Consider the following 15077-nt stretch of genomic DNA (forward strand, 5'->3'; position numbering starts at 1 on the left):
AATGAATGGAAGGAGGAAGACTATGAGGAAGTGCCTCTATCCACTATCATATCCAAATAGTATACCACAGTTTCCATGGTACTTAACTATGGAAAGTTTGGACATGATGGCATATTTAAGCATCTATGGCAATAACTAGCTAAATAATTAAAAATGAACTTAAAGGTAAAAAGGAGGCATAGTGGTCTATTAGAAAGATAATGAATACAATTAGTTGGATAATTCACACTATCAATATTTTGTTTAAACATTGAGGTAAGAGTGTAAATGTGCAATATAATGAGAAAATATTCCAAATCACCCAGTTGAGTTAGGAAAATACTATATATATTAAAAGGTGCATGTTAAACTGAAGTTTCAATAACATTTAAGAGATGTGCGGTCAGTGCTTTATGTGTAGTTTCCTAATGTAATGTCCATAGTCTAGACATCAATTGTTATTAAAAAAGGCTTAATTCATCCTATAAGCAAAAAATCTTGTTTCCTTGTCCCTGTTTTTCAAATAAGTTTTGTAACTCCTCATGTTTCACTGTCTTTTATTCTTGTTTGTCTTACCCTCATTTGCTTTTTTGTTTTCTCTATTTCAATCTGCTGATATGCATGTTTTAAACTGTTTTTCCTTAATTATTTTGTTACGTAAAGAGATTTTTACTATACTGTGTTTGAAATATTGACTTTTCTGCTAAGACCTGTTTCACATATCATGCAGCAGTGGTACAGTGGTAAATGTTTAACAGCTGACTGTCAAAAACAATAGTTGTAATTTGTAGCATTTGCTGATTTCCATGGTGTAAATACTCCCACCATAGCCTATTTCAAGCTAACAATGTGATATCACTGAACTCAGATTTGAGCAGAGATGCACACACTTAGCACTCACAAGCCATTGAGAGACAGCTCTAACATATCACTAAGAGGCTATTATTTTGTTTGTTGATAATTTGGGGGAAATTGTTCCTAACAATTATTTCCTTAATAAACTTTTGTTTTCTTGCATGAGATTGCCTTATTCAAAACGCACACACTGTTTTGTTGTTATTTTACCACAAAGGATGGGACTCATTTGTTCAAGTCTTCCATATTGTCCACAGGAATTCTAATTCCTTACAGTATTCCATTCCACTGATCCAATCTCATTATTCACTTTTATTCCACTCAAAGTATCCTCTCCTCTGCCACAAACAAACAAGCCCAAAAAAGAGTCATCCACAATTCCAAGAAGTCTGAATGTCTTTATCTATGTTATCTCCACTACAAGAGAGAAATTCTTTGATTTGATTTCAGCTTGTCAAATTATCATTTTTATTCAAGATCAAAGTTAAAAGTTACTTCCTCTATTAAAATATTCCTCCATCCTTATAGTTAAAAATAATGGGTCCTACATTACACTCCCAAAGTACTTTGTTTATATTTCTTTTACTTTTACTTGTATCAGAACTTACGGGTATAAAATTGATGTCCAATAAAAGACTACTGAATGAACAGACAGACAAATGAATATCATAACATGTTTACTTCACCACTGAAAAGAAATGCTTTCTCTCCTTTATTGGTAACCAGAACCCTAAGAAGTGTCCAGGTTCCCAGCCCACATTCCTTTTAACACCTTCTAAAAAGCCTAAAGACAGTCAGTACAGAAGATCTGCATGATGGAGTTTTGAGTTATCCAGATAACTTCTAGTTTATTTGGCATTTGCTAAAACAGATAAACAGAAAACTCCACAATCACTTTGGCTCTACTTCTCATAGGCTTTTAAGAAATGCAAATTCATAGGCTTTATCTATCAATACAATAGAGAATATCTTCAAATAATATTTTCCAAAACATTTTAACTCTTTAGATTATCCATACACTTTTTCAGAGTGCGGATAGGTTTCAAAGTCTAAGAAAAGACCATGAAAAACATTACTCTGGATCATCACACATTTTCCCTGTAGTCACTTCTCCCTCTCTCGACTCATGACTTGCAACTATTTAGGAGCTTTTGTAAGCTTTCCCAGATTCACACCAGTTCCCCGATGGAGTCAGCCATACATCATCTAAAGGATGAAAAAGATGGTAAAATGGCTCATCCATTCAAAATCTAATACAAACAAACCCCTGATGAGCAACTCAGACAACAGCATCTCAACAGTTCACCTCAGCGGTGGTTGTCAACACTTAAGTCAATTCGAGAGATTTTTCAGCACCTTTAGAGCAAAAAGTCATCTTGGAAAGATTATAAACATACACAATCACTAAGTGTAGCCACTGTTGCTGAAATCAAGTCAAATAAAAGCAGCTGAGCCTAATCAACAGGAGAGAGAGAGAGAGAAAGGAGGGAAGGAAGAAAGGCCTAGAAGCCAAACCTTAATAAGAGTGAGGGAGATCAAGAAAAGACATGCTATAGACTCAAATGCTAAGTGCAGAACCTTCAGTACCAGAGGCTGTAGCATCATCTCAACGGCTTCCACGTCTATGGCAATTTCTTTTTTCTCTAACAAGCTTAAAACAGTCATTTATTCTGTTTTGACAGGTGGTCTTTTAATGGCCATGTTCTCAAGTCACTACTCAAGGCTCTTAGTGCTATATGTAGTCTCCTTTCTTTTACCTATCTTAAGTTTTTCAATGTTTTTATTTTAAATTCCATAGGAATGCCAACTGCTTAAGCTTTTCTCACCTCCTAAGAAAATTTCTTTCAGAGGAAGCAACCCAGGGTGCTGCTAATTGGCTTTGCATAACAGTAGGCAAATGTGGCCTTAAAGCAACTGTGACATTGTTTGCCAGCCAGCACAAATGCAGATTACCAAAATCAGTGTCTCTGAGAACCTCACAGATGTTTCTATTACTACAACTAACAAACGATGTGACTATTCACATAGGTATCTCTGATGCTAGTCCAAGCAACCTGATTCTTCACATTTCAATAGTCACTTTTAATTTCTTACAATCCTCAAGCTGGAGTTTCTAAGTGCTTCGTTAAAGAAGTTCAAAAATATTCATCATACAGTGACTGGACTGATAAATCCAAGTCCTGAACTTTGCCAACAAAAAGGAAAAAAATGGACTTCTGGTATGTCTTCAATATCAGTTGCCTCAAGGCATTTCCTGTATCATGCTCAAATTAGTTTTAATCCAATAGTATATTATTTTGACTGACCTTGTGCATATTTCTTAAAAGAATAGTTAAGAGATGTTTTGCTAACTAGATCACTTTCATGATAAAAAAATATTTAAAAAGAAGAAATGCCTATTTTGGGTGTAACACTCAGATAACTTAGTTTTTTTAAAAAAATCAAGTTTGTGGTACCCATCTATGTATCTACATTGAGATGCAGAGCCAAGAGTTCCTGCTGATTTTACAATCCCTTTGGGTTATGTAATACATATTATTCTGCTGATAATAAGCCATATGAAGCAGCATTCTGCTGTATTGACATGGCCTGGCCAAGAACAACAAGGAAAAGAAATAGCATTCAAAAAACTGGCAAAATGTTTATGAACTCTAAATCCTCTGCACATGAATAAATACATCTGACAAAGTGCAGAGTCTCTCAAAAAAGCCCTTCTTGACCTTCCTAATTTGAGTTCAATTGCATGTTCAGTGTTGAGAAGCCAGTGTATGTTCTGCCAATGTTTTAAGCTCAAGCTTTACTACATTTTGTTATTTGTAAAAGTGAAATCCCGGATAATAAGTTATAATTGCCCTATTAATCACTTGAAAAGGGAGTTTGGAAGGAAAATGGGATTTGAAATTGCAATAATTGGTATCCTGAAAGACATCCTTTTTTATTTTCTTACCTAGAGCCTACCACATACTACTATGAAAACGACATGCATGCACTTTTTTTCAATGGTGAGGTACAAGCACTATGCCTTATATATTAGTTTTTCTAAGGGAATGAAACTTCAAACTTCAGTGTAGTGATGCTATTAGTCATGATGACCTTTGAACTGGAAAAAAATACAGAAAACCAGGCCATGGATTATAAATTATATTGTCAATGAAAGAGAGAAGAACTTTTTGTTTCATATGTTGTTTCAAGTATTACATTTTCATTTCCTTTTTTCAAATGAATTATAATGTACAACACATATGTATTTTTCTTCCATTTTTCATTTAAAAAATCATTCTTTCTCTTAGCTTTGTTTCTCTGTGTATTGATAGACCTGACACACCAAAATTTACCTTTCAAAGTTCAATATACCAAATCCATCTGTTACCCTTAAAGTATTTTGTGAAAAATCTATATTTTTGCTTATATCCCTAAGATATCTCAATTAAAAAAGAAAGACATAGATTACCTAAATCTCTCTTGTTTAGTTCATAATGAACAAATTTTAGATTGTGCTTGTGTAATTGAAGACAGCCAATGAAAAGGAACAGGTAGCATTTAGGGTATTATAATAACTAAATCAAATTTACTATAAGACATCCAGATAATTGAAGTTGATTAAATAGTCAATGTAGCCCAAAAAAATCATTTAGTTTATCACTTACTGGAATTTTTAGCATTTATACACACACGTGGGCATGTTTAAGATTGGCCAATGGTACTTTTAGCCCTTCCTCTATTTCAAGCCTGGTCTTTCTAAAAACATAGAGAAAAGGCATAGGTCTCAAACTTTAAATTAGGTGACATCCCTCTAATGTCAGTAACTGTTCTACGAAAACAGTGTCTTTGACCTCTAGGTATAGCTTATATAATAAAGTGATCAAAGACATCCTAGTCAAATGAGCATACAAGGGAAGGAAGGTACAAAACACATCCATTTTGCTTTTTCAGTAAATTCAGATAAATTAAGAAAAACATGTAACTCCATACAACTGACTTGCATCTGTTCTGAAATACAATCATCTTTTAAAGAAAGAGACCACAGGAAAAATTATTCCATCTTCACTGGAAATCCTCCCTTGGAAGAAGGGAGTGGGCCAAGTGCAGAGATTACAAGAGCACAGAGATAGAATGTCATTTGAATGAATGTGTTCAAATAGAGCCAGTGAAATCCATAATTTCTTTTCACATAGTTGGAAAAGTAGTTGGCTTTTGCAACTGGGTAACATTTCTTTCTGGGCAGGTCAATCATCCATGGAGCCACAATCCACACCATACTGTGATTTTCTGCACATCTGGTGTAAGCCTTTGCATGCAAATATTAAAACCATCTACTTCCTTAAAATGTTTCTATATTTAAAATGAAATAAGTAATTTGAGAATATAGGTGAATATGCAAAATACGTTATCTGGTAGGCAGAGAGAACAGCCCAACATTAACTGATAAGGTAGAAGTAGTATTCATTTTTTGCACTCCCTTATTTCAATGAAAAACAAAAAAACCAAAAAATAAAACCTCAACATTCTGTTTGATGTTATTTGTTCATAGGAATCTCAGAAATATTCTAATATTTAGAAAATCTTAGACACCATGACCTGTGTGTGATATGAATTAGCAGTCCACTAATAACAACATTAATCACCAGATAGTTACATCCTTTGAGTTACTGTGCTAATATTACACAACAGAGTAAAGACTTGAGCAGTGCTCAAGTGTTCTGTCTCATATTTTCCTTCAAATTAAAAATGTACATATTTACTTAAATAAATATAGCACAATAATCATATTGAAACATCATAGGTTTGTAAGATAATGACAATAAAACTTATGTGTTCAGTGTGCAGAAGAAAATATACTTTTTCCCCTTCATAAATACTGCAGGTGAAAACATGAGTTACTTTTTTGAGATACACGGGCCTCTCACTGTTGTGGCCTCTCCCGTTGCGGAGCACAGGCTCCGGACGCACAGGCTCAGCGGCCATGGCTCATGGGCCCAGCCGTTCCACGGCACGTGGGATCCTCCCAGACCGGGGCACGAACCCGTGTCCCCTGCATCGGCAGGCGGACTCTCAACCACTGCGCCACCAGGGAAGCCCATCATGAGTTACTTTTAAAGAACAGTATGAATTACAGATTTTTAAAATGATTTTGTATATGTTTATTTTATAAGCAAAGTAATATTTTGAGTTTGTGAAAAAAAGGCAAAATATATAAAGTAGCTGTAACATTCTGTACATTCACTAGAAAAATAAATGAATTGATATGATGATATTAATGAATGCATATGAACTTTGAAATATTTGTTAAATTGCAATTAATTTGTCCAAAAGCTTTCCATGGTCTGGAAGTGAATCTAATGGTAATTTGATCTGAAGTCTTCTCCAGAGTAGTCAGAAAAATATGTTGCAATTTAGTTATGTGATGTGAAAGAAAAAAGAATGACCTTTGGCAATGTAAATTCAAGTTCAGGTCTTGGATCTATTGCATTCTGGCTGCATGACTTTGAATGGATTTCTCAAACCTCTTTGAGACTCGATATCACCATCTGTAAGATGGAAATAGTATGTATCTCTCAGCTGAAAGAATTTACAAATGGTGACCGAAAAAAAGAGTTTATAAATATTTTTAAGACTCCAGACCAAGATGGTGACACAGGAGGCTCTTGAATTTTCTTCCTCCCATGGGTGCACTGAATGTATAGCTACAAACAGAGCAATTCCCTTGAAAGAAACTAGCTGAGTGACGACTACACACTGAGCAAATGAGAAAATACCCATATCAAAATGGGTGGGAAATTCTTAGATACACTTTTGCCATGAACACTCATTTCCCAGCTTCTCCCTGAGGAGTGAAGGGTTTGGACTATACATCTAGCACCCCAACTTTTAAGGCTCCCACCAGAAGAAGGGGCTCCCAAAATACTTAGCTCTGAAAGCCAACAGGGCTTGGTTTCTTGAGTCCCATAGGACCATAGCGAACAAAAAAGCAGTTCTTAAGTATGTGAGCACTTACCATCAATACTATAGCTATCCTCCCAAGGATCAGTGCAGAGGGAGCAGGCAAAAATGCTCATCTCCCAGTCTTTCTCTGCAAGGGATTTGACTACATACTTTACAAGCTGCTGCCTGAGGGGTCTGGCTTCTAATTAGTTCACATCAAGATGCTGACTGTGATTCTCCCCAGAGCGTTCAATAGCTGGTGGGCACTTCTCCTGCCTTCTTCTTCTGGTTCCCTCCAACAATAAAACCAAGTCACCAAGTGTCTCCATGGAAGGAGCTTGTTCACATATCTAGCACCACAAGTTTTATGGTTGCGACCTGAAGGATGGGACCCCAAATCACCTAGCTCTGACAGCTAATAGAGTATGTGTTTATTAGTCCCATAGGACTGTAGCAAACAAAGAAGTAAGTTTTAAATGGGCACAGGAGTACCCCTCATGTCAACACACCTGAGTTCAGTGTAGAAGGAAAGGCAAAAATTTCCATCTCACAGTTTCTCTTTGGAAGGGGTTTGACTGCATACTTTCCAGTCAGCTTCTAATCAGCCTACTTCTAGGTGCTGACTGTGATTCTTGCCTTATGGACACTTATAGGTCTGGGCACACCCTCAACTACTGGGAGCCACTAACAATGAAGACTGTGGCTTGGACAATCACAAAAGTTTGAGAGGTAACCAGGAGCTTGGGCTGGGCTGATAGACAAAGTTCTTCTCCTAATGAGACCAGTCTATCAAGACTGGGAGAGGTGGGTGTTTTTATAATGTGCAGAAACCAACAAAGAAAGTCAAGGAAAGTGAAGAAACAGGGGAATATATTCCAAACAAAAGAAGATAAATCTCCAGAAACTAATCTTAGTGAAATGGAGATAAGTGATTTACCCCACAGAGTATTCAAAATAACAGTCCTAAATATGGTCACCAAGGTCAGGGAGCAATGCATGAACAAAGTGAGAATTTCAACAAAGAGAAAGAAAATATTAAAAAATACCAAGCAGAAATCACAGAACTGAAGAATACAATAAGTGAACTGAAAAATTCAATAAAGGAGTTTAACAGCAGACTAGATCAAGTAAAAGAAAAGATCAGGGAACTCAGACAAGGCAGTGAAACTCATCAAATCAAAGCAGCAAAAGAAAAAAGAATGAAAAACAATGACGATAGCTTAAAGGACTTAATGAACACCATTAAGCAGACCACCATATACATTTTAGGTTTCCCAGAAGGAGAAGAGAGAGAAAGGGCCAGAAAGTGTATTTGAAGAAATAGTGGCTAAAAACTATCCTAACCTGGGGAAAGAAACAGACATCCAGATCCAGGAATCCCAGAGAATACCAAATAAGATGGATCTAAAGAGACACACATCAAGGTATATTATAATTAAATTGTCAAACTTAAAGACAAAGAGAGAATCTCAAAAGCAGCAAGAGAAAAGCAACTTGTTACATATAAGGGAATCTCATTAAGATTATGAGTGGATTTTTCAACAAAAAACTTGCAGACCATAAGCGAATGGGATAATATATTCAAAGTGTAGTAAGAAAAAACTGCCAACCAAGAATACTTCACCCAGCAAAGCTGTCCTTAAGAATTCAAGGAGAAAGTTTTGAAGACAAACAAAAGCTAAAGGGTTCATCACCAGTAGATTTGCCTTACAAGATATGTTACAGAGAGTTCTTCAAGCTGAACTAAAGGATGCTAACTAGTAACATGAAAACATAAAAGTATATAAAACTCAGTGGTAAAGTATGTATATATTATAAATATACATATACACACACACATACATGTATATACATACATGTATATATATACATACATATATATATTTTTATACTTAAATTCAGAATACTCTTATATTGTAATGGTGGTGGGTAAATCACTTATAACTCTAGTGTAAAGGTTAAAAGACTGAAGTATTAAAAATAATCCATAACTACAATAATTTTTAATGATTACACAGTATAAAAAATGTATATTTTGACATCAAAAACATAAATTGTGGGAGGAAAGTATAAAAATGTAGAGCTTTTCTAAGCATTAAAAATTAAAATGTTATTGGCTTAAAATATTATACACTATTAAAACTATAAGAAGTTTTATGTAAGCCTAACGGTAACCACAAAGCAAAAACCTATAGTAGATATGCAAAAGATAAAGAGAAGGGAATCAAAACATACCACTACACAAAATCATCAATTCACAAATGCAAACGGAAGACAGCAAGAGAGGAAAAACAGAAGTACGAAACAGCCAGGAAACAACAAGATGGCAACAGTAAGCCCATATATATCAATAACTTCTTTAAATTTAATGGACTAAATTCTCCAGTCAAGATATATAGTTGCTGAATGATTAAAAAAACAAGGCTGAACTACATGCTGTCTACAAGAGAATCACTTCAGGTTTAAGGACACACAGGCTGAAAGTGAAGGGATGGAAAATACATGCCATGCCAATGGAAACAAAAAGCAGGGCAGGTATACTTATATCAGAAAAAATAAACTTTAACCCCCAAACTGTAATATAAGACAAAGAAGATCATTATAAAATGAAAAAGGGGTCAATTCACCAAGAGGATATAACACAATGGATAGCTTAGATAGAAAATCAGTAACGAAACACTGGACTTAAACTACATTAGATGGCATAGACCTAACAGACATATACAGATCATTCCATCCAACAGCGGCAGAATATACATTCTTCTTAAGCACACATGGAACATTCTCCTGGAGAGATAATACAGTAGGCCACAAAACCAGTCTTAGCAAATTTTAAAAGACTGAAATCATCCCAATTATTTTTTCTGACCACAATAGCATGAAACTAGAAATCAATGACAAGAAAACACTGGAAAATTCACAAATAGATAGTAATTTAACAACATGCTACTGAACGATCAATATGTCAAAGAAGAAATCAAAAGAAATAAAATAAATCTTGAGACAAATGAGAATGGAAGCACAAATTACCAAAACGTATGGCATGCAGCAAAAGCCATTCTAAGAGAGAAGTTTATAGTGATAAATGCTTACATTAAGAAAAAAGAAAGATCTCAACTAAACAACCTAACTTTACACCTCAAGAAACTAAAAAGTGAAGAATAAACTAAGGCCAAATTAGTAGAAAGAAGGAAACAACAAAGATCGGAGTGGAAATAAATAAAATAGAGATTAAAAAGACAATAGAAAAAAATCAATAAAACTAAGCTTGTTTTATGAAAAGATAAAATTGATAAACTTTTACCTAGACTAAGAAAAAATGAGAAAGGCCTCAATTAATAATGCATGAGGAGACATTACAATTCATAACAGAAATACAAGGGAACATAAGAAACTACTATGAAAAATTATATGCCAACAAATTAAATAACTTAGAAGAAATGGATAAACTTCTAGAAACAAAAAACGCATCAAGATTGAATAACGAAGAAACAGAAAATCTGAACAAACAAATTACTAGTAAGGAGATTGAATTAGTAATCAAAAACCTCCCAACCAAGAAAAGTCCAGAATCAGATGGCTTCACTGGTGAATTCCATCAAATATTAAAGAAGAAGTAATACCAATCTTTCTCAAACTCATCCAAAAAATTGAAGAGGAGGTAAGATGTCCAAACTCATTTTTGGAGGTCAGCATTTCCTTGATACCAAAGCCAGTAAAGAACACTACAAGGAGAGAAATTACAGGCCAATATCCCTGATGAACAGAGATCAACTATCCTCAACAAAATACTAGCAAAGTGAATTCAACAGTACATTAAAAGGATCATATGCCATGATTAAGTGGGGTTTATTCCTGGGATGCAAGCGTAGTTCATCATCTGTAAATAAATAAATGCAATAAGCTACATCAACAAAATGAAGGATAAAGACTATATAATAATCTTAATAGATGCAGACAAAGCATTTGACAAAATTCAACATCCTTTCATGAAAAAAACTCTCAATAAATTTGGTATAGAAGGAAGGTACCTCAACATAATAAGTCCCGTATATGAGAAACTCACAGCTAACATGATACTCAATATTGAAAAGCTGAAAACTTTTCCTCTAAGATTAGAAACAAGATAAGGATACCCACTCCTGTCACAGCAATGGTAATCATCAATAAAATGAAAAGGCAACCCATGGAATGGGAAAAAGTATTTACCACATATCCAATAAGCAGTTAGTATCCAAAATATACAAGGAATTCATACAACTCAATAGCAAAACAAACAAACAAACAAACTAAACCAAATACCACAATTCAAAATGGGCAAAGGATCTGAATATGTGTTTTTCCAAAGAAGACATACAAATGGCAACATGTACACGAAAAGGTATTCAACATCATTAATGATCAGGAAAATGCAAATCAAACCATAATGAGATACTTCCTCACATATTGTTAGGACGTGTATTACCAAAAAGGGAAGAGATAAATGCTGGTAAGGATGTTGGGAAAAGGGAACCCTTGTGCATTCTTGGTAGTATAGTCACTATGGAAAACAGCAGGAGGTCCCTCAAGAAATTAAAAATAGAACTACCATATGACCCAGGAATCTCACTTCTGGGCAAATATCCGAAGGAAATGAAATCACTATTTCATTATCTCAAAGAGATATCTGAACTGCCAGATTTATTGCAGCACTATTCACAATAGTCAAGGTTTGGAAACAATGTAGGTGTCCATCCACAGATGAATGGATAAAGAAAATGTAATACACACACATACACATACACAGATACAATGGAATATTTCACAATCTTAAAAAAAAGAATGAAATTCTGTCTTTTGTGACAACATGGATGAACATGGACGGTATTATGCCAAGTGAAATAAGCCAGATAGAGAAAATGAAAAACTACATGGTATCACTTATGTAGAACCAAAAACAAACAAACAAAATAGTTGAATTCATAGAAACAGAGGGTAGAATGGTGGTTGCCAGGAGCTGGGTGGTGGGGGGAATAAGGAGAGGTTGGTAAATGTTTTTAAACTTTCACTTATAAGATGAATAAGGCTTGAGGATGTAATGTATAACATGGTGAATATAACTGATAATACTGTCTTGTATAATTATATTTTCTAAGAGAGTAGAACTTAAGTATTTTCATCAAAAAAAAAGTAACTGTGAGGTGATGAATGTGTTAAATGAACTCAATGGAGGGAATCATTTTACAATGTATACGCACATCAAATCATAACTGTATATGTTAGATATATGTACTATAACTTTATTTGCCAATTATACCTTAATAAAGCTGAAAAAATATTTTTCAAAAGCTTTTTTCCCCCCTGAACTGACATAATCCTACAGAAAATATTAAGAGAACTTTTCTTTGAGTTATTTCTTTTTCAATGTTTCACTGCTCATTAGCCGGATCAATATACAAACCATTTCCTCCCAAGGGTTATCTTTACTTATTTATTGACGTCTGCCAATAACCTGATCAAGGGGAGTACTATATGGTTCCATAACTGGGCAAAAGTTATAGCATATACCATGAGAACATGTAAACTTTTCTTATCCAAGGCTTTCCTTCTTCCTCAAAATTGTAAGAGCTCCATTGTGTTTTCTGAGTTCACGTGATTTTAAAAAAGACAAAAAATATGCATGCATACATTCCTGGTCCTTTACACCTACTCTTTTGTACTTTTAGTTTTTTACCTCATTTCCTAGAAGGGCATTTACACAGGCTTCTGATGCATCGCAGATGGCTGTGAGATCATGTCCTCCTTCTAGAGCCAACACCACATGTCCATCAGCCAGTGTCATCAACTGCTTCGTCAAATGACCAAAGCCTAACATAATGCAAACAGAACATTTCAAAGTATAAATTAAAAGTTAACTGACCACTAGAATCTAATATTGATTGAGCATTTATTCTGCATATGTCCTTTCTCAGCACTTCCCATGTGCTAACTTGTTTAATACTCACAATAACTTGATAAATTAGGTCCTATTAGTATCTCTATTTAACAAATGAGGGCACCAAAACCCAAGATCCCACAGCTAAGAAGTATCACAACTAAGATTTACAACAGTCGTTTTGGTTCTTCACCAGTGCACATTACTGCCTTTCACAACGCATTCTATGTGTACCTGGATGAAAAACTTGAATAGTGTTTCGCTGTTAATAAGGTAAAGAATTCCGTTTCCTTAATATTTCTTTCCTGTTTCCATCATCTGCCTTCATTATAAAAGGAAGTTTTCTATATATCACCTCAAAGTACTTAACTATCACATTAGATTTTACAGACATTCTTTTACTATGAAATAGTTGATAAATGCAAAAAATAATATCTATTTATGTTATAAAGTGTAATATGAAAAACACCTGGTCACTCACCTTCCAATTTAAGGAAAATACTTTTGAAGCCCCCTGTATGCTTCTCTCTAACAACGTAATTCCTCCTCACTATGGGAAATCAGGATCCTGAGTTTATGTTTATAACTCCTTTGCTTTCCATTGTTAATTTGCTTATTTTGGAACTTTATAAAAATGGTTTTATACTTTTGCACCTTGCTCTTTTCACACATTTTGTTAGCTCATCTCTGTTGATACATGTAGCTACAGTCCTATGCTGTCTAGTAGGCCATTTAACAAGTATAGAAGAATTTATTTACCCATTCTCCTGCTGACAAATATTTAGGTTTTGTGTTATTACAAAAAAATGCCCCTATGGGACTTCCCTCGAGGTCCAGTGGATAGGACTCTGCGCTTTCACTGCCGTGGGCCCGGGGTTCCATACCTGGTCAGGGGAACTAAGATCCCACAAGCCATGTATTGCGGCCAAAAAAAAATGCCCCATGAACATTCTTATACCAGTCTTCTGGTGTACATGTGCAAGAGCAGAGTGAAATTGTCATGACTTAAAACCTGCTAAATAATACCAGATCATTTCCAAAGGACTATTATCAATCCCCACTCTGAGAAGCAGTATATATTAGAATCCCAGTTTAGTCGCATCCTTGCCACCATTTGGTATGATTTGCCAACTGGGTGGATGAATGATAATAGCATCTTACCGTGGTTTCCTTCAGTATAAGGAGGAACCTTTCTATTTCTACTCCAAATTAGAGTTTTTATTATAAACAGATGTTGAATTTAATTATTTTACTATACCAAATAAGATGGTTTTTCTCCTATAATTTCATAGTGTTGTGAGTTACATTAATATTTCAAATATTTAGCCATCATTGAATTTATGAAATAAAATAAGTTTGGTTGTGATATATTATCTTTTTTATACAAAGCTGGATTTGACTAATGCTTTGTTTAGAATTTTTTTTCACCTATGTTTATGAAAGGGGTTAATCTATAAATTTCCATTCTTTTATTGACCATGTTGAATTTTATTATGGTCAGACCCTCTTTTTCTATTATTTGACCCTAGAATGTTGGGTAGAAATCTTCTGTAAGACCATTTGACTCTTGTGTTTTCTTTGAGGAAGATTTTTATCTATTGAGAATTTCTTTAGGGATTAGAGGACTATTTGTGTTTTCAATATCTTCGTAAGTTATATTTTTCTAGAAATTTCTATCTTTTGTGTTCAAATTTATTCAGTAAAGTTATTTATTACCTTTATTATCATATGTTGGCACTCCAATTAGATGTAGTCATTGTTACTGTATCCTCAACATCTCTGAAGTTTTCTTTCATATTTTCTTTCTGTCCTGCATTATGTGTACTTTTATTTCAGATCTATCTTCCAGACTTTCTCTCTCCAGATGTATCTTATCTGCTATTTATACTTCTACAGATATTTTCATTTCAGTGATTACATTGTTCAATTCTAGATGTTCTATTTGGTTATATTTCATAACTTCCTAGTCATTTTTATATTTTCTTACTTTTGGTTCATGTTTTTATTTCTTTCTTTTATTTCTTTAGGCATAATTATTTTATTTTCTGTATCTGCTATTTGAAGTCTTTATGGCTTAGTTTTACTATTTTTTGTTTCTGATGATTCAGCCTCATGATGTCTTAATTCTCCTTTGTTTTTTGAATTTTTTTGCACTCATATTAATCAGAACTTTATATGTGAGAAAGCTTGGAAGCCTGAGTTGAATGTGATATATTTATCTTTGAAACCTGAGTTGAGTGTGATTTTGTTTGCTTCTGCTGGATGGCTGAAACATTACCAACCAAGATCAATTTAAAATTTTTAGACTCAAGGGCTGTTTTTTTTTTTAATGCACAGATAATGTAAATATGGACCCCCAAACGATTACAAATTGACATAGAAAAAAATATAGTTTTTTTTTTTCCCT

The 15077-nt window shown here is 34.3% G+C and overlaps 1 protein-coding gene across 1 annotated transcript in view; it reads right to left on the reverse strand.

Moving 5' to 3' along the window:
* HDAC9 (histone deacetylase 9) overlaps positions 1-15077 on the reverse strand; it is a 581469-nt gene that overhangs the window by 67055 nt on the left and 499337 nt on the right. Inside the window, exon 22 of the mRNA XM_067746216.1 lies at positions 12470-12603. Within this exon, the coding sequence (XP_067602317.1) occupies positions 12470-12603 (134 nt within the window). The remainder of the gene's footprint in view (positions 1-12469; positions 12604-15077) is intronic.

The sequence above is a fragment of the Pseudorca crassidens genome, chromosome 8 (genome assembly GCF_039906515.1).
Source record: "Pseudorca crassidens isolate mPseCra1 chromosome 8, mPseCra1.hap1, whole genome shotgun sequence".
Classification (NCBI taxonomy): domain Eukaryota; kingdom Metazoa; phylum Chordata; class Mammalia; order Artiodactyla; family Delphinidae; genus Pseudorca; species Pseudorca crassidens.